The 18,820-nt window shown below is 42.7% G+C and overlaps 2 protein-coding genes across 4 annotated transcripts; both read left to right on the plus strand.

Annotated features, from left to right (window-relative positions):
* The first annotated feature begins 27 nt into the window (after window positions 1-27).
* mrpl54 (mitochondrial ribosomal protein L54) lies at window positions 28-5,475 on the plus strand. Its single transcript, XM_015971381.3, has 3 exons — window positions 28-269; window positions 400-556; window positions 4,964-5,475. The coding sequence occupies exons 1-3, from the start codon at window positions 149-151 to the stop codon at window positions 5,094-5,096; spliced, it is 411 nt and encodes a 136-aa protein (XP_015826867.1). The 5' UTR covers window positions 28-148; the 3' UTR covers window positions 5,097-5,475.
* On the plus strand, window positions 5,436-18,820 carry malt2 (MALT paracaspase 2). 3 transcript variants are annotated; one of them, XM_015971373.3, is made up of 17 exons: window positions 5,436-5,602; window positions 6,082-6,252; window positions 6,437-6,603; window positions 10,682-10,812; window positions 10,897-11,053; window positions 11,134-11,318; window positions 14,207-14,303; window positions 14,458-14,508; window positions 14,727-14,819; window positions 14,905-15,108; window positions 15,205-15,382; window positions 16,812-16,886; window positions 16,981-17,108; window positions 17,238-17,387; window positions 17,469-17,626; window positions 17,958-18,095; window positions 18,197-18,820. In XM_015971373.3, the coding sequence occupies exons 1-17, from the start codon at window positions 5,574-5,576 to the stop codon at window positions 18,605-18,607; spliced, it is 2,523 nt and encodes an 840-aa protein (XP_015826859.3). In that variant the 5' UTR covers window positions 5,436-5,573; the 3' UTR covers window positions 18,608-18,820. The 3 variants fall into 3 exon arrangements, with proteins under 3 accessions (XP_015826859.3, XP_070410237.1, XP_070410238.1); XM_070554136.1 differs by having other exon boundaries at window positions 16,981-17,387; XM_070554137.1 differs by lacking the exon at window positions 5,436-5,602 and adding an exon at window positions 5,606-5,726 and having other exon boundaries at window positions 16,981-17,387.

Here is an 18,820-nt window from a genome sequence, read left to right on the forward strand (position 1 = left end):
ACCACAGCATGCAGTGTCTCTTCCTTTCCACGAGGGGCAGTGCAGTTCCTCGGGGAGCCGAACTGAAGGCAGAAAACGGAAAAGGACTGAACAATGAATGTCAAACTGTAGCATGGTCTGTTATTCGTTTGGGTAACACAAAGCAGAAATGTCTTGCTACAGTTTATTCCGGTTAGCACCGCCAAGATGTTTCACGAGCAACGCTGCAATGTTTCTGAGCAGGATAAGTATATATCGAATACCGACATGTGGATATGCTAAGAAAGTTGGTGAGTAAGAGGACGTCTCTATCAACTGAACACTTTTGCGTTTTAAAGAACCCTCTCAAGTAATGCTAAATGTGTATATTTGACTTCAGTGGCAGCTTGCACCAGCCAAACCCACTTTCTTGTTTTTCAGCGGCCAAAGTGAAGGGTAAAGGCATGGTGAAAGAGGAGCAGAAGGGCCCAGAGGTGTGTAAAGACCCAGTCAGACTTACATCCCATGCAGTGGGGGTAAACATCTATAAACAAGGGGAAGATCCTCTACTAAAGCCTCATGGGGAATATCCTGAGTGGTGAGTGTGCTTATCACTACAATTTCTGCTACTTGAGTTGATGTAGTCTTTTATCATCATATTAAAGTACTTTACCCCATATGACATTGTATTTATTCATGTACTAAATACACATACTATATTTGAATGCGACTCAGATTTGTGTGTTGGCTTTTTCCTGTAGTTTGTCCTTTGTCATATATTTTAATGGGTTTGTTAGTGTGCATCATCTTTTTAAAGGGTTAACCTCCATATCAAAGTGATTTTTCAGATAGGAAGCCTCATCTTAAAATACATCCTGACCTGAATGACGTTTTCTTGGCTTGGTTGTGGACACGTACTCATGAATCCACATCTTACCAGCAGAGAAAGCTGTTGTGTTATGTGGCAAAGTTTGTAGTGATAAAATGTTACTCGTTAAAAGACCGGTTATGAATTTTCATCGTGTACAAGTGTAATTGTAAATGAAAGTGATGATCGCATCCAGTTGTTTGGATATGAGAGACAGTCATCACAAAAAGTTTTGTTATTTGGGACTGACAGCTGCCTAAACCCAGAGTTCATTCATTCCATGTGTGTTTATGTATCCTTGAAAATCTTCTTTAATCACCTTTTGTGCGTGAACATGGTTTATGTTTGTTGACAGATTTGTTGTTATTGTTTGTTTACTATTTACTTGTCAGAGTGTCATTTACAAAAACCGTAAGCTATCTGCAGTTCCTGGGTCCCTGACCAGTAACAACAATGAAACAATTCACAATACAGAATAAACAGTAGCTCATCTATGAAAATAATTACTTCTGTTACTACTTCATGATTAATACCAAATACATTTACTAAAAAGAAAATTAGCCTGCCCTGCAATACTTAAAGAGCAAGTCACCCCAAGTCAACTTTTTTTGCTGATAAACTATATAGTTAATGAGACTGGACACACGGGGAGCGCCGTGCCGAGACGCTGAAGATAGACGCCCCGGCTGTTTACAACATTGTGGAGTACTTTACAACAGACATTACAATGCGGAAAGGCTTTATGGCACAAACCTAGCAGCAGTTTTGATAACTTTAAAGTACTGTTGATCTTAAAATATTCTAATAAATAGTGTACTTACCCATGTATATTGAATTTGAGTCTCACGAAACACGATGGCAAGTCCGATCAAGTATAAACAATAGAATCACTTCCCGCTTCCTGTTCTCAAGTCCCACGTGATGTTGTGACTATCGCGCAACTTTCCAAGAAGCGCTCAGCGGCGCGTTCTGTGTGACCGCTTGACTTCTCAAAATCTCGGACGCGGTGTGTCCGCCTCCAACGTGCCACAGGCTTAAGACTTTGGTATATGGCACGGTATGGGGGCCATAATGAAGACGACTGCCCAGCAGCAGGAGGCTATATAAATTCTGAAGCAAACTATTGATCTGATTAATGATAAGCTGGCGCTGCTTACTGAGGAATAGCTCCTTTACCAGCGTTATTACTAGATACGCTAGGGACTAGCAGCCCTCGGCTGGTCATTGACTGGTTCACACACTCCCTCTGCTGTCTATTAGCATGGATAGGCTAGCGTTAGCCTGGATGGGCTGGTGTTAGCATTGGAGAGGCTAGCCATTAGCATGCCTAGGCTGGCCACTAGCTGGACTTCCTACCTCCTCGATGGACCATTAGCATGGATAGGCTGGCATTAGCATCAGAGAGGCTAGCCATTAGCATGTCTCGGAGAGTCACTAGTCAGCTAGTGGCCAGCCTAGGCATGCTAATGGCTAGCCCCTCCGATGCTAACGCCAGCCTATCCATGCTAATGGTCTATCAAGGGGGTAGGAAATCCAGCTAGTGGCCAGGCTAGACACGCTAATGGCTAGCCTCTCCGATGTTAACACCAGCCCGTCCAGGCTAACGCTAGCCTATCCATGCTAATAGACAGCAGAGGGAGTGTGTGAACCAGTCAATGACCAGCCGAGGGTTGCTAGTCCCTAGCGTATCTGGTAGTAACGCCGGTAAAGGTGGTATTTCTCAGTAAGCAGCGCTAGCCTCTCAGTTACCGGCGCCAGCTTATCATTAATCAGGTTGGTAGTTTGCTTCAGAATTTGTATAGCCTCCTGCTGCTAGGCAGTAGTCTTAATTTTGGCCACCATACCACGCCATATTGGTAGGGGTGGCTTGCTCTTTAATAATTAAAATTATTAGTACAGATCACTAATACTGACGGATGTTGGCATTGGCACAGGTAATTGTTGAAAATAAGTTTTTAAAGTTTTTTCTAAGTTTTCCAAAACAACCATAAATTTTCCCCCTCAAAGCAAGAATTTTTACAGAAAGTAAATTTTCTGTTCTTATAATGGAGCCTGTGTGACCCTTTAAGAGCAACCGCTATCAATAATAATCTTTGTCTCTATCACCTGCTCAAAGCTGCGTCTTGGCCAGTAGGTGGCAGTAACACGACATAAAAATTTAATTGTTATTAAATGCTGTTTTAAACATAATAAATCCTACAAAATGAGATAAAATAAACAAAATTTACATTAACAGTTATGATTTCAGCTTTATTTTAAACCCAACATAAAATAAACAAAATTTACATTAACAGTTATGATTTCAGCTTTATTTTAAACCCAACAGTGAGTGGTGTGAATGAGGATGTGACAGAGTGAAAATGAGATCCAGCACTTTCTAGCATGATAGCTAGTTGAAGCTCCAGCACTGTCAAGCTAACACCCGAGGGGCATTCAATTCACAGATACTGATTGGCCCAAAATTCTTCATTTCTCCCTAGCAACCAAATGTTTAGCTGCAGTGTGGCGCTTTTCCCAGTGACCCAAGAGTGAAACTAGTCTGGTGGAGGAAATTCACAGTTTAAAGTTAGAATATGGAACATTTTAATAAAAAGCTATACATTTTTTTTTAAATAATACCTCCACGGGGCGTTTAGAGGTGTGCAGAATGATTGTGCAGTTTCTCATTTAAAAGCTATATTTCTTTGAACATGGTGCTGGAACGTGTAAGCAGTGAACCAACATCCCAACGGCTGGAAAATTTGTCCTGCTGTTGAAATACCTCCTCTGAACACCAGAGTTCGCCAGAGTGTTTGTGTTCCATATTCAACCTTTAATCAGACAGCTGGTGAAAATGATGTGTAAATAATTCAGATTTCATGTTGGCACATTCAATTAAACACATCAGACACATTTATAGTTAACTATCATCTATCTATCTATCTATCTATCTATCTATCCATCCATCCATCCATCCATCCATCCATCCATCCATCCATCCATCCATCCATCCATCCATCCATCCATCCATCCATCCATCCATCTATCTATCTATCTATCTATCTATCTATCTATCTATCTATCTATCTATCTATCTATCTATCTATCTATCTATCTATCTATCTATCTATCTATCTATCTATCTATCTATCTATCTATCTATATCTTGTGTGGGGCGACGGTGGCACAGGAGTTAAGTGCTCGCCTCGCAATCGGAAGGTCGCAGGTTCGAGACCCGCTCAGTCTGTCGCTGTCGTTGTGTCCTTGGGCAAGACACTTAACCCACATTGCCTGCTGGTGGTGGTCGGAGGGACCGGTGGCGCCAGTGCTCGGCAGCCTCGCCTCTGTCAGTGCGCCCCAGGGCAGCTGTGGCTACATCGTAGCTCATCCCCACCAGTGTGTGAATGTGTGTGTGAATGGGTGAATGACTGATTGTGTTGTAAAGTGCCTTGGGGGGTTCCAGGACTCTAGAAGGCGCTATATCAAATACAGGCCATTTACCATCTATCTATCTATCTATCTATCTATCTATCTATCTATCTATCTATCTATCTATCTATCTATCTATCTATCATCTATCTATCTGTCTATCTGTCTATCTGTCTATCTGTCTGTCTGTCTGTCTGTCTGTCTGTCTGTCCCCTCCCTCCCTCCCTCCCTCCTAGTGTTGGACTTCATTTGGTCAAATTTTTACCTCATGATCTCCATTCACAAATAAACTGTTTATTTAATAATATTTTAAAAGTAATTTAAATTGTTGAAATAATTTGGTAATGCTATTTAAATCTTTGCATGATTACTCCAAAAAGCAAAAGTCAAGTCATTTATAGGATAGTAACTTTTATATTTTTTAGGAAAACATTTGGGTTAAATTTAATTTAGGATTCTTGTTTTATTTATTTAGTTTTACTAGAAAGGGAAATTCCAGACAGACTCAGGTTGGGTAATATCTACTTTTATAATTGAAATGAGTCTGTAGCATGCAATGCTTCTGTAGCAGGACAGTCATGCGGGGCACGGGGGAAATTATGTGCAACGGGTAGAATTTCCTCTACTTCTGGTTTTTGTTTTAGTTGCATGAGAGGTGCAGATATCTTTTACTAATAGGGGAACCAGAGTTTGAACATGTTGTTTCTTTCTTTTGTCATTTTCACTCAGGTTGTTCCAGTTGAACTTGGGAAAGGCGAAAAAACTTCAGGAGCTGGAACCCGACACCTGGCAATATTGGAGCCGTCTCAGGAAGGAAAACATTTGGCGTTACAACAGACTACATAAAGGGAAGAAGTTTTAGATCAGTAGCTTCTCTCCGTAAACATTTGTCACATTCTGGACTCAAAAAGGGACTCCTGTTCATAATAATGAAACTTCTGGACTCGCTTATTAACTTCCAGTCACACACCAGATCATGTGAAGCACACACCTCGCTACGTCAACTCGTCAAAACCAGAAGGAGATGTTTGCGCTTTTTTTTTAAACAGATGAAACTACAAAATGTTTGATTAAAAAATCCAGTTTAAATGTGAAATTACAGGAATGTGTGCAAAGAAAATCCATCATTTACTGCAAACTGAATCAGAATAAGAAACTATAACATCTCATTTTTAACGATTTTTTGTCCCTTCTTTACTGAATTAAATCACAAACAAAAATAAACTCATTTCCAAAACGAAGCCTTGGTATTCATTAATATTATATGGGCCCTGTTGCTATGACAACGCTTCATGCAAATGAGCGTGCTGGCCAGGGATGGCAGAAATGAGGAACCGAAATGAGAAACAAACTGGGGAACAACAGCAGGTAAGACTGAAAGAAGAGCGCAGTGGGTGAGATACACCAGAGACATCTAAGAGAAGGAGCTCAACGGTTCTTCTGACATTTTAACTCCAGCTTGGACTTAAGTTGGTTTTCTTGAAGGAACTTTGTGAGTTTAAGGCGGAAGCGACGAGTCAAAATCGAGCTAGTGATTTTACTTTTGCTGAGATTTCCACTCGTGTCACATATCTTTGATTGTTTCCGAGTTAGCCCAGATTAGTGCAGAGTGAAAGGTGTGTGTGCGCTCGCGCGGCGGGTCTCACCCTCTGAAACCCTTAAACCCGCTGGTTGCGTTTAGCACTCGTAGTTTTTTGGAGATTCGGACTCGTAGGAGGGGCGGTGTTTCACACAATCAACACCGTCTTCACGGGTTTGTTTTAGTCACAGCCTGAACGTGCTGCTGGACACAAACCTGTTGAAATTTAGCGCATACGTTTATCAGTTTCACGCCCGTGTCTGTGCAGAAACTCTGATTTACTGCGCGAGTCAAAAGCGAGGATGGAGAACTGGACAATGGGCGTCGGTTCTCTCGGTGAGGAGGCTTTAAGCAAGCTGTCAAAGATGTTGGACAACTCCGCTTGTGGGTGGAGGAAGTTGGCAAGCGCCGCGGCTGAGCAGCCTCAATTCCGCTGCAGGTGAGACCCTGAAGGTATCACGGAGGTGTAGCTGTTTAACGGTTTAAAATGACATTTTCAGTTTTATATCCATTTAAATACACGAACTGTGCGCCTTAAGTTAGTAAGTTTCTCCGTTAATACTGTACAGTTTCTTGTAACTTTGGCCACACTGATACGGTGTAATCACTAACTCTCCTCACAGTGAGAAGGAGCTGACCTGCTGCTCCCTTCAGGTGCTGGACCCTTTAGGCAGCCCCACACGAAACCTTCTGGCCTGCCTCGATGATCGTCGCTGCTCCCTGGACTTCCTCCTGCACTGCCTGAGAAAGATTGACCACCAGGAAGCTGTGCAGTTCCTCACCACCACAGGTAAGGTAAACATGACAGGTGTAGATGTACATGTAACCATTCAACTCTGAAACCGCTTATCCGGGTTGGGTCGCATGGGCTGCAGCCTAAGCAGGGAGGCCCAGCTCCTCTGGGGGAATCCTAAGGCGTTCCCTGGCCAGCCGAGGGACATAGTCTCTCCAGCGTGTTCTGGGTCTTCCTTTAGCTCTTCTCCTGGTTGGATGTGCTTGGGAAACCTTACCAGGGAGGCGTCCAGGAGGCATCCTGACTAGATGCCCGAGCCACTTCAATTGGCTCCTCTCGATGTGGATGAGCAACGGGTCTACTCCGAGCCCCTCCTGGATGACCGAGCTTCTCACCTTATATCTAAGGGAGAGTCCGGCCACCCATCCATGTATTTGTGATCTCGTTTTTTCAGTCAGCCAAAGCTCGTGACCATAGGGTGAGGGGAGGAACGTAGGTTGACCAGGAAATTGAGAGCTTTGCCTTCCGTCTCAGCGCTCTCTTCACACCAACAGACCGGTACGACGCTGCAGACGCAGCACCAAACCGCCTGTCGATCTTGTGCTTTCCCTCACTCGTGAACAAGACCCCGAGATACTTAAACTCCTCCACTTGGGGCAGGACCTCATCCCTGACCCGGAGAAGACATTCTACCTTTTTCTGAATAAAGACCGTGGTCTCGGATTTAGAGGAGCTAATTCTCATCTCAATTATTTTTACTGAAGCTCAATAGAAGGCAATTGGCATGAAAAACACAAGAGGCATTAAGTGGAGTAAACAGACAATCAAAAAGGCCGTACAGCTCGGTTTTTCAGTGGGCTCAACAGGCTGTAGGTTTCTTCAGGACACGAGTATCCCTCTGCCTGATGTTAGAACCCTGCAAAGACAAATGCAGCCCATTAACTGGAACCAGGTATGTTAGGAGAGATGTGTGACATGCTCAGTTTGAAGGTTAAAAATCTGACAGAGGTGGAAAGAGAGTGTGTGCTTACTGTGGATGAGAAGGCAATCACTCCAGGCGTGCATCACTCCATCACAGACCCAACTGGGATTTGCCACCACCGTTGTTTCTGGTCAGCTCTCCACTCAGCCACTATGAAAACATGAAGATGGACACACAACACAGTTTAACCTTTAATGGTTAAGTAAGATTTTTGTTTTAGTAACTCTTTGACATTTATTTATTGATAGTTATGTTATTGTTAATTCTTATTTCTTGTCATTCCTTACTTAATACCAAAATTGCAAATGCTAATATTATAAAGCAAGTGGAAATGAGCAGTTTTATGGAAAATGTCTCATTTTTAAAAGTTATTGTTCGACTACTGTTCTTGAAATATCGGAATTCTATTCTTATTACTTGAGTACGCAAAATAGAACAACGTATCTTCTTACGTTTGTAATCCTGTTTGTCTCATGCTTCAGCAGTTCGTTGCAGTCAGTTTTATTAACTGAAAAATATTAAATAATTACTTGTGTGATGGGACCATCGACATAATATACGGATGGGACAGACAGATCTCGTCTAGTCCCATCCCAGCGAGGAGCCAGGTGGCTCACATTAGAGTGATTTCAGGGTGGGGTGAGTCATCTAATAAAAGAAGAAGAAGAAAGAAGAAAATATCATTTCTATAGCGCCTCTCAAGATAAAAATCACGAGGCCCTTCACAAAAACAAAAAATATAAAAATTGTAAAAATATAAAAAGCATTTCGAAAGGCAGCTGCCTGCTCTTTCAACAGGACAGCTTTGGTATGGCACTTCAGGTGCCGGGGTAATGAGAAACCCCAACTGCAAGCAGCGATTACCGGAGCTGCATATGCTGTCTGTGCGCCGAGAGCCGTTTCTCAATCTAAAAACGAATTATTAACGAGCGTGCACGTACTCACACTAGACTTACCGCTCAGGAGAAGAGCAGACACAGATTCTGCAGCATTCTGGAGGATTTCCTGTTAACCACAATCATTAGATGAAAAGGGGAGGAGGGCATTTTTTTCAAGGAGGCGAGCGGCTCAGAGTGCTAATGTGTCAAATCGGCAGTTGAGTGGCTGAGCCAGGTGCAGGTGCGGCTGCCTCACCTGGAGACCAGTGCAGTGCAGCCACATAGTAATTTGCTGACGTCACGTTTTTCAGCTTAGCCATCAACCACAACTGGTTCTACATGAATGTGTAGCAGAGTTTTAACCTGAAGATGGAGATATAATTATGGTTTTGGGCTGAAATATTAAATTTAAAGTAAGTTACACTAAACTGCCACACTAATGATTACACATGTGTACAGCACTATTAGACACTCATCTATACAAGTTATCAGCAAAAAAATGTTAATTTAAACCGATCCCTGAAACGGCTCATTCTGGATAGTACTGAAAATGTCAAGAATAAAACTGTTGAAATTGCTATATGTGAAAGGGATTTAGTGCAAAGAACTTCACAAACATGTTTTGTTTGACCATAGAACTATTTTATGTCCCCTTTAAACTTTTTTTAGGCTGTTTAAATTATTTTATAAAAACATTTTTAAATGGAAATCTGCAAGACTTCTCACCTCACAGCCAACGTCTAGAATGATTTTTCAGTCCCAAAGATTATAATCTTCTTTTTTGGGGCTTTATATGGTTGATTTTTATTTTCAAAGAAAGTGTTTTAATTTAAACAAATCCAGTAGAAGTGCCCTGGAGCTCAACCATCATCTTTAAAAATCTGTTTGCAGCAATGAAAAACAAGTTTATGATCTTTATAGTTAATAGAGCTTGATTTTTAGATGAAAAATTCTCCTCATTGTTTTAACAGCCACAAGTTGGTGCATGTTTGATTTGTTTCACCACCCAAAGATTCTACAGCACTTGTGTCAGACACAAGGCCCGTGGAGCCATTTTATGTGGCCCGTGAGATAAATATCAAAAATATATTAAAACTGACCCGCTGGCCGATTTTGCTGCAAAGACTACAACTTCCATGATGCTTTGCGGCGTTAGCGCTGAGCCGAAGCGCCCCCTCCTTTGTGTTTTTACCGTCTGCAGCCGGTGTCTGCAGTTCTGCTGTCTCAGAGAAACTAAACACTCCTCTCACTCATCGTCGAGTTTACTCAGCTATTTGCCGACGTTGAAGCCCAGAAACTGAGATTTTAACCGCTCAGTAATGCGTTCACGACTGAGCGGTTTTCCAACTAACTTCCAGAGAGAGCAGATATAACTCCAGCGAGCAGCTCAAATCATCATGACTCTGTCGCTGCTGTAGTTTTTATTTTTCCTCCCCAACACACAACAACGTGGTCAAGCTGCTCAGACTTGTTCATCAGCACAAACCTGTTGCCATCTAATGTTGTCATCATTATAATGAAGATGAACAAAACAACAGGAGTCTCCTCCTCAGCTCAGATCAACCCCATGATGCAGGTATCTGGCTGGAACAGGTGAGCATCACAGTAAACCAGTGGAGCAAACTGAGCTTAAAATATGTTGGTTTTATGCTCTTTTTCTGCTCCAAAACATGAAAGCTGACAGGTGAGATGTTGCATTTTCATTTAAGATCAAATTATATTTTTATTTTGTTGTTGGCCCGTGAGAAAAGATTTAACCTACAGTAAACAGGAAGTGGAAAGGCTGCAGATAGATGAATAGAATAGAAAATCCCTTCATTGTTCCTCAGTGAGAAAAGCTAGACGTCACAGCAGCGATGACACGTATTACAGGAGAAAAAAAGGAGAATAAAAAATAAGAAAAATGAATAAACGACAAGAAAACATAAATCCTGAATAGATTTTAAAAATGCTGAATATACCACAAGTAATGAATACTACTGATGCGTTTTATTTAAAATCGTCTTGCTCGTGCGTAATTTGGTTATTCCACATTCAGTGTTAATGCAAAAATAAGTTTGTTTCCAAATTAAAAGGTTCAAAATTGCATATATGTCGATAAAGAAAATGTGCAAATTTGCCGTCACTTTTTCAAAAAATATTAAGTTTGGCCCGTGACTTCGTCCCAGATTTTAATTTCGGCCCTGTGTGAATTTGAGTTTGACACCCCTGTTGTACAGGATTAAGCAGAAATACCAGAGTTCTGTTTTTCTGTCCTTCTCATGTCTTGTTTAAGTGTCAGAACAGTTTCGGATCACAGTAAACCCACAGTCCCAACAGGCTCCAGCTGGGAGCAAGCTGGTTCTGATCTGCAGGGCTTCTGGACCCCCTGGACTCAACTACCAGTGGTTCAGAGGCAAAAATGAGGTCATTTCTACATCTTTTGTTTTAGTTAATTCTGTGAATATTTCTTCACATAATTGTATTAACAACAATAAATGATATATTTAGATTGTGGGTGGAACAGGGACTTCACCAGAGTTGGTTCTGTGTCCTCTAAGCCCCACACATCAGGGTCACTACATCTGCAGAGTCAACCAGGGAGAAAAATGCCTCTTCTCCCAGTGGGCTCAAGTTCGCCTGGTCCACTCTGCTGGTTCCACTGCAGGTATCTGTTACTTCCTCCTGTCTTCTCTGATTTCAAGTCATCTCTAACGACGTGAACGCAATGAACCTTCATCACGGCAGGCTGCAGCAGCCTGTTCACCAGCTCAGTGAGTGGACTGCACATCGTCCAGCAGCCTCAGTCCCAAGCAGCGTCTGAGGGAGATGCTCTGCTCCTGAAGTGTAGAGCAGAGGCCAACCCCCCAGCTCAGTATGAGTGGTACCACAACAAAAAGCCCATGCCCAAACAAAAGACATGCTCCCTCCAGGTGAGTAAGTTCTCTAAAACCCAAGTAGGATGCTTAATTTATCTGTATAAACACCTTACTTTATTAAAACTTGTAAAAGCAGAAAACATTTACAACTCAGAAAATAGCTGCTAAGATATTTTTTTATTAAAGGTGTAGTATGGAAGAATATAGTGAGAATTTTACAGTGAGACAATCCTAAAAGAGTAATAGACCCTTTTACTGTTTGTAAACAATATGACGTCAGCGAGAATGCGCGCGCAGCTTGGCAACAGTGAATGGCATTGTTTCAGGCTTTATCAAGCTACGCTGCGGGGTTATCACCGGCAAATCTTGAATGTTATATTACTAAACTCACTTTAACGAATGGCAACAGACTCCCGGATCCCTGTGGCATTACGGAATGGGTGGAAGATGTAGGTGCGTGGCCAGATATCCAGTGGCCCGATATATATACGTTTTTAGTGGAGAGGCCCAGTAAGTACACACGTGAGAAGCTACGGGCATACAAATCGTTAGATGCATACAACTATGTTGTCTGTGGCCACGTACAAAAAGTAAAATATCACGACATAGACTCTGAGTTTTGCGTCTTGAAGGCAGAAGTCCTTCCTAGCCAAAGACAAGGACACAAGACTGCTTTGTACGAGGCTTGGGTCATAGTAAACAAACCAGAGAACTACGTCTTCACAGCCAACTGTACCAGAACAGGCTGCAGTTACATCTCAGGCATGTGCATGTTGAAATGGATGTGCTCCCTTCGGAATTCTGTAAAGTTTCATTCCACTGCTTGAAGAGAAGCGATTCTGGCATCCATACACGCAACAACCCGACATTTTTATGTGCTCAGAACTTCAAAACAAAGGGTTTAAAACGCTGTTTTAGTATCGAGGGTGAATGAGGAAGCCTTCACTCTCGTTGCCAGGCTGCACGTGCAACTTTTGATGACGTAGGTAGTAAAAGGTCTATGTTTCCTTCCAAAGCAAAGGAATGAGGGACGTAACTACTGTTTACCATCAGTGGGTGTGGGGTTGTCGTGTCTCCTGCAAGCTAACAGAGATGTTTAACACTAGAACTACCAGGATTCGATCCCCAGACTCCCGGGTGAGAGTCATACGCTCTAACCAGTCAGCCAAAGGGACATCCCCTTGGCCAAGTAGCCAGGGCGCATGATCAATCGGGACATTGTGACAGGATGCTCACACTGTCACAAGTATATAAACGACGTAAACATGGGAAAGTTAGTGAACAACCAGCGGACATGGCTAATTGGAGTGACGAGATCTGTGAACTTCTGTCTTTACGAGCAGAGGCAGAAGTAGCCAGACAACTCTCAGGAACTGTGACGGACAGCCACCTCTTTGAGAGTTTGTCTAAAAAACTCAAGGAGTGTGGCTTCTGCAGAGACGGAGAACAGATCACGTCCAAACTCAAAGGATTGAAGAAGTTTCACTGTCCACTGTTTCTTTTTACATGCAATTGCAGCCAGGTAAAAATAAATTCTATTCAGAGTTAGCTGATCACCTGAAGTCTTTTCAAGAGCCTGGCTTGTTTTCAACACCTGAAAAGCAGCTTCATCACAGCTGCTATGAACCGTCTTTTGGAACCTGGACAATCGAAACCTGCATTGTATATTCCCCCAAAATTGAGTTGCAAGGGCAGCAGTAGCTCAGGTGGTAGAGCGGGTTGCCTCATGATCGGTCGCGGGTTCGATTCCAGCTCCCGCCAGGGGTATCCTGCTGTTGTGTCCTTGGGCAAGACACTTCACCCAACTTGCCTGTGTTAGTGGTGGTCAGAGGGGCCGACGGCACCAAATGGCAGCCTCGCCTCTGTCAGACCTCCCCAGGGCGGCTGTGGCTACAAGTAGCTTACCATCACTAGCAGTGTGTGAATGTGAGAGTGTGTGAAAAAGCGTCTTTGGGTGTCTAGAAAAGCGCTATATAAGTTCAATGTATTATTATTATTATTATTATTATTATTATTATTATTAATACAAAGCATTCACAAATGGCTTGTGCATTTGAAGGTTTATTGTTCTAATAAAACCATAAGGCTTTCTAGACTTGCCTGAGCATTTTGTGGCCCTTTTGTAAAAAGCAACTGAACTTGCCCACCCAAAATAATTTATGACTGACTTTGTGAAGACTTCAGATAAGCACACAAGTTGTGAATGCAACATAAGCTATAAAGGCTACAAACATAGTAATTTTAAAGAAATCACGTTTTACAGATGCCTGTATGCTCTGTCATTATATCCTGCATGTAGCCTCTAACTGAAGACGCTCTTGTGGAGTAGTCTTGTGTCTCTGGTTTTTCTCTAGCTGCCTCTTTACCAGGAGCACCAGCATCTCCTAAAGTGATTTACAGAACAAAGGCGAACATTCACAAGTGATTAAGGTGAAAACGGGGCCAAATGGCGGCTCTCTGGTAGATCGGGGGGGGGGGGGGGGGGGGGAGATGGTGGCAAATGGCGGCTCTCTGGTAGATGGGGGGGGGGGGGGCAATGGTGGCTCTCTGGGAGTTCTAGTGTTAAAGTGGTTGCAGTAACCAAATTTTACCACGGGATGTCATTTCTACATGATGCACCTTTAAATTGGCTGTCTAAATATACAAATAATCCACATGAAACAAAGTACGGAGTCAAAAGATGTGCTAGCATCTTACTACGTTTCAAATTTGATTTCATGCCATTGAATCATCCTTTGTCTAAATATATAAATGATTGTGAATTGTGAATTTATTTTCATGTGTTTTAATGGTGGTTTACCATCTCATCAACCAGTTCGTAGAAAATGTAGACAATTTGGTTATTTCATAAAATAATTTTGTTTTTTTTTGTTTTTTAAAGAAAAAAGCAGTGACTTATGAGAAGTCATCCATGGTGTCTGAATAAAACGTATGTTTTCTAGATCCAGTGTGTGACCACGAAGCACAGAGGAGAGTACAGATGTAAGGTGTTTAATCTGTACCACGAAGCGTGGAGCGACACGGCAACCGTCACCATTGGTGAGACCCCCACAGGCTTTACTTTTTATTCTTTATTACATATTGTTAAAATTTTAATTAAAAAACCTAACAGCCTTTTGTTGAAGGGTTACACAATTAATAGCTGATCTGCAGTGATGTAGAGTAAGGTATCCTGTTTTGCACGTTCACACAGGCCCGAGTTCAGTCACAGAAGCCTCCTGGGTGGAAGTCGACCGTGGATTAGGTAATGTGCTGTTCCTGTTGAAATGTTCGGCGTGAATTAGAGGAACCGCAATAGTATTTTAGTTCCTCTGCTTCTTTCTCCCCTTTTATTTCCTGTTTTGTATTTACAGTCTTTTGGTTTGTGGCAACCTTTTTACGTTCACACTTTCTGTTGAGTGTGCATGAGCCCAGTGTGGGCTTTATTCTTTTTAGTTTATTTGTTTCTATTATTTTTGGTAGAGTCACAGGAAGTCCACAAGTCGACCTCCAAACAAGGAGTGTATCCTTTACATCAGAGTACAAGTCCGCCCTCAGCAGCCATGAATTTCTACGGTGACCTTCACACAAACATGTTAAATAATTGTCCAGTGCCAATTAGAGTTTGAGTTTAATGATTTCCTATCTGCCTTCTGCTCAGCTGCAGACAAAGTTGCTCTTCTGATTGGCAACATGAACTACCTCCACCATGGTCAGCTCCGTGCTCCTATTTCCGATGTCCACGAGTTGACCAACCTTCTCAGACAAATGGACTTCAAGGTGGTTTCCCTGCTTGACTTAAACTTTCAGGAGATGCACAGCGCCGTGACCGAGTTCCTGTTGCTGCTTGACAAGGGAGTGTATGGTTAGTTCTACATTCAGTGTTCATTTAGCTGAAGAAACACGTGAAAACGTTTGGAGTCTGCCTTGTCTTATATTTCTTTGGCCGTTGCTTCTGCAGGCCTGCTGTATTATGCTGGTCATGGTTATGAGAACTACGGAAACAGTTTCTTGGTTCCTATTGATGCTCCGGCCTCTTACACATCACAGCACTGCCTGTGTGTGCAGAATATTCTCACCAAGATGCAGGAGAAAGAGACTGGACTCAATGTATTCCTGTTGGACATGTGCCGTGTGAGGTACACCTCTTAAGACTTTTTTTTAATAATGAAATTAAAGTAACACCAAACAGTTTCCAGCTTCTCCGTCCCACTGGTTGCCAGAGCTGCCAACTCTCCTGCGCTGAGCGTGAGACACACGCATTTGACCCTCTTCACACGCTCTCACGCCACACCTCCAATCTCTCACTCTAAACCAGCATCTGCACTCCCCAAACGCGCATCACGCAGTGTGTGTAGGTCTTATGAAAAATAAAAACAGATGATATTAATTATAGCATTAGCTACTGAACAACAAGCACACAAACAACACTTACTTAATACTTAACTGGCATTAATTCACACACAGAATCCCATCTGTAGAATCCAAGCAGATGTGCTTTTTTACGCTCTGGTTGTGAGATGGGCGGAGCGGTAAGCTCCACCTGCTGTTGATGGGACGGGCATGCCCGGTTCTCCCAGAACCGTGAGCTGCAGCGCCGCCAAAATGACATGCTTTATTTAGAAATGCAGCCGCGTCGCCAGCCGGTGTTGACGGAGCTTCAGTCCCGAATGTTTCTCTTTTGTTTTCACTCCTCAGCCACAGATCCTCACTCACAACAAGCTGGTCTTTCTACCGTGGTGACTCACTCACATGTGGCGACAGTGGCGCAGGAGTTAAGTGCTCGCCCCGTAATCGGAAGGTTGCAGGTTCGAGCCCCCTCAGTCTGTCGCTGTCGTTGTGTCCTTGGGCAAGACACTTAACCCACCTTGCCTGCTGGTGGTGGTCGGAGGGACCGGTGGCGCCAGTGCTCGGCAGCCTCGCCTCTGTCAGTGCGCCCCAGGGCAGCTGTGGCTACATCGTAGCTCATCACCATCAGTGTGTGAATGTGTGTGTGAATGGGTGAATGACTGATTGTGTTGTAAAGCGCCTTGGGGGGTCCCAGGACTCTAGAAGGTGCTATATCAAATACAGGCCATTTACCATTTACATGTTCCCTCTCCTACATTAGCTGGTGACGCGGTGAATTGTTTTAATTCACCACTTCACCAGTGTGTTTTTCCTGTTTGTGAGACGAACCCCTCCTCCATAACCAGGTTACTGGTACAGAAGCCTGGAAGGGCCAACAAAAAAAGCAAACAATTTTTTCTTCTTTTGTTTCTTTTATAGAACTGAAAAAGCTAATGGCTAGCCTTTAATAGCTAACATTTTAGCTACCTGCATGGAAAATGGCCAAGAGCCATTATGCAGGTATAGCGCGCCCCCTAGCACACCTATCCACTCCACAAAACTTTTGAGTGCATCTGTCCAGCAAAGGGCTGCAGAGGGGTGTCAAATATGAAACTGGTCAAGTTTCTAACTCAACAATTACTGAGATCAATGTTAAAGTTCTTGCTTAAAATTTAAAAACTATTTAGTGTTATTTTTCATACATATATGTATCTTAAACTTTATTTATTTATTTTCCAGAAACCCAAATGATGATGTCAAGGTTCAACCTGGACTGCTCAAAGTCACGGCAAACATAGTGTTTGGTTACGCCACGTAGGTTGCCGATTCTGTGCCAGCTGTTGTTTTAGATCCTCTTGTTTTTTTGTTTTTTTGTTTTCACGTCTCGTGTGTAATTCATTGAGTTTAGATGCGTTGATGCCAAAGCGTATGAGGTGAACCGGGAAGACGTGGCCAACGGCATCTTCATAAACTTCCTTAAACAGCGAGTGTGTGAAAATGAGAAGGTCACCATCATGCTGGACCGGGTCGCTGAAGGTAGAGTTCACAGACTCATCCAGCTCAGTGATTCTGCAGCACTTTTCATCCCTTTCTGGATTTTTCAGGCCAGAGGTGCTGAAAACTTCACTGATGTAGCTTTAGATGAAGTCTTTTTAATCTTTCCAGACATGGGTCGATGTGCGATTGCGAGAGGTCGTCAGGCTCTAGAGCTTCGCAGCAATCTGTCAGAAAGACGTTCCCTCACTGATCAGATACAGGCTACTGACAGATCTGCGTCTTCTTCAGCTCGAAACCTGCAGTGGGCAGTTGCTCATGGTACCCTAATATTTAGGTTTATAGTAGAAAGAACTAAATATTGCAAAAGTTACTGAGATCCAGTTGCTCTATACGTCACAGTTCTTCCTGAGAGCTGTTTCCTCCAGTTTGACTGCGGGGTGAAAGTTCAGCTGGGATTTGCTGCAGAATTCTCCAACGTCATGGTCATCTACACTCGGATTCTCCAGAAACCACGAGAGGTCGTCTCCTGCTCTGCTCAGCTGACTGGCTTTCCAGCGGTGGGTTATCTCCTACCATATGTTTTATCACACATTTGGGGGATTCTTCATCATATCCTAAATTGGTTGTCATAGCAACACATTAGTAACATCAAGCTAGCTTTAAAGAATGTTTCTTTAAAACAAATTTCTCAGAGAAATCCTGAAGTTGTGGCATTGCTCATCATGGTATCCTCCCATGAAACCATTAAAGCCAAGATCCATTCAGCTACTTTCATTAAATTATGATATGGGTTCAATTTCAGAACCCAAAAAGATCAAACTGTTGAACTGTTGGTATTTTACAAGATAACGCCTATTAAAAAAAAGATTTTTAAAATTCTCTGAACAGGATGTGGATGTTGATCTGAAACAGAGCAACCAGGAGACTCTGCTTGAAGCTGGCAGTTTACTTCTGATTAAGGAAGAGCTCCGGTGCCCGGACGTCCCAAGTCTTTACACACGTATTCACAGCCTGCAGAGACTCCGGGTTTGACTCTCGCTTTTGTCTTTTCGTTTAACACTTTTTAGACATCTGAAAAAGTCTCCTGTAAATATACCATATGGTAATAATTAACGCGTTCTTCACAGAGGGAGCTCACGTTTACTGTTTGCCTTCATTACACCTATTCCAACATGGATGAAGAGGTAGAAGAAAAGCAGCCGGTGACTGTGGGGAAACCTCTGGTCTCCAAACTGAATCTCTATGAACCACGAACGCCCAGAACCTGTTCAGCCTCCTTGTTCACCAGCGTTAGCTCTTCCTTTGTTGAGGAATTCCCGTCTGTTAGTCCAACCTCAAACACTTGGCCTTATTATGCAGAAAGTTCCAACATCGACTCTCTGACTTCATCCAGGAGTGCTAACGTACCAGAGGAGTGTGATAGTCCAGACTTATATGATGCCCCACCATCTCCTGTTTCCAGCAAAAGTTGGCCACACGGCCAAATGAATGATGCAAACTACAGATTTAGTGACATGTCCAATTTTAATTCCTACTAATTGTCATGATGACGTCATGGTGATGTAGCGGTCACACTATATAGAGTGACGACTGCAAATTAATTATGACCAATAAGATGCGATTATTCCATATAAATATGAAATATCAATCTGATTGATCTTTGAATGTATAATCAGAAGAGTCAAGGGTTCTTTGCTTGTTGAGAGACCATAAACACATTTTGTATTAATTCAGACAGAGTCAAGTATATA

The sequence above is a fragment of the Nothobranchius furzeri genome, chromosome 8, assembly GCF_043380555.1.
Source record: "Nothobranchius furzeri strain GRZ-AD chromosome 8, NfurGRZ-RIMD1, whole genome shotgun sequence".
Classification (NCBI taxonomy): Eukaryota; Metazoa; Chordata; class Actinopteri; order Cyprinodontiformes; family Nothobranchiidae; genus Nothobranchius; species Nothobranchius furzeri.

Excerpts from the sequence above, each read along its gene's own strand:
- mrpl54 (XM_015971381.3), top strand. The coding sequence starts at position 149 with ATGTCTTGCTACAGTTTATTCCGGTTAGCACCGCCAAGATGTTTCACG. Across the intron at positions 270-399 it reads TGGATATGCTAAGAAAGTTG|CGGCCAAAGTGAAGGGTAAA; the intron begins GTGAGTAAGAGG and ends CTTGTTTTTCAG. Across the intron at positions 557-4,963 it reads CATGGGGAATATCCTGAGTG|GTTGTTCCAGTTGAACTTGG; the intron begins GTGAGTGTGCTT and ends ATTTTCACTCAG.
- malt2 (XM_070554136.1), top strand. The coding sequence starts at position 5,574 with ATGAGAAACAAACTGGGGAACAACAGCAG. Across the intron at positions 14,820-14,904 it reads AGCAGCCATGAATTTCTACG|CTGCAGACAAAGTTGCTCTT; the intron begins GTGACCTTCACA and ends CCTTCTGCTCAG. Across the intron at positions 16,887-16,980 it reads ATAGTGTTTGGTTACGCCAC|ATGCGTTGATGCCAAAGCGT; the intron begins GTAGGTTGCCGA and ends CATTGAGTTTAG.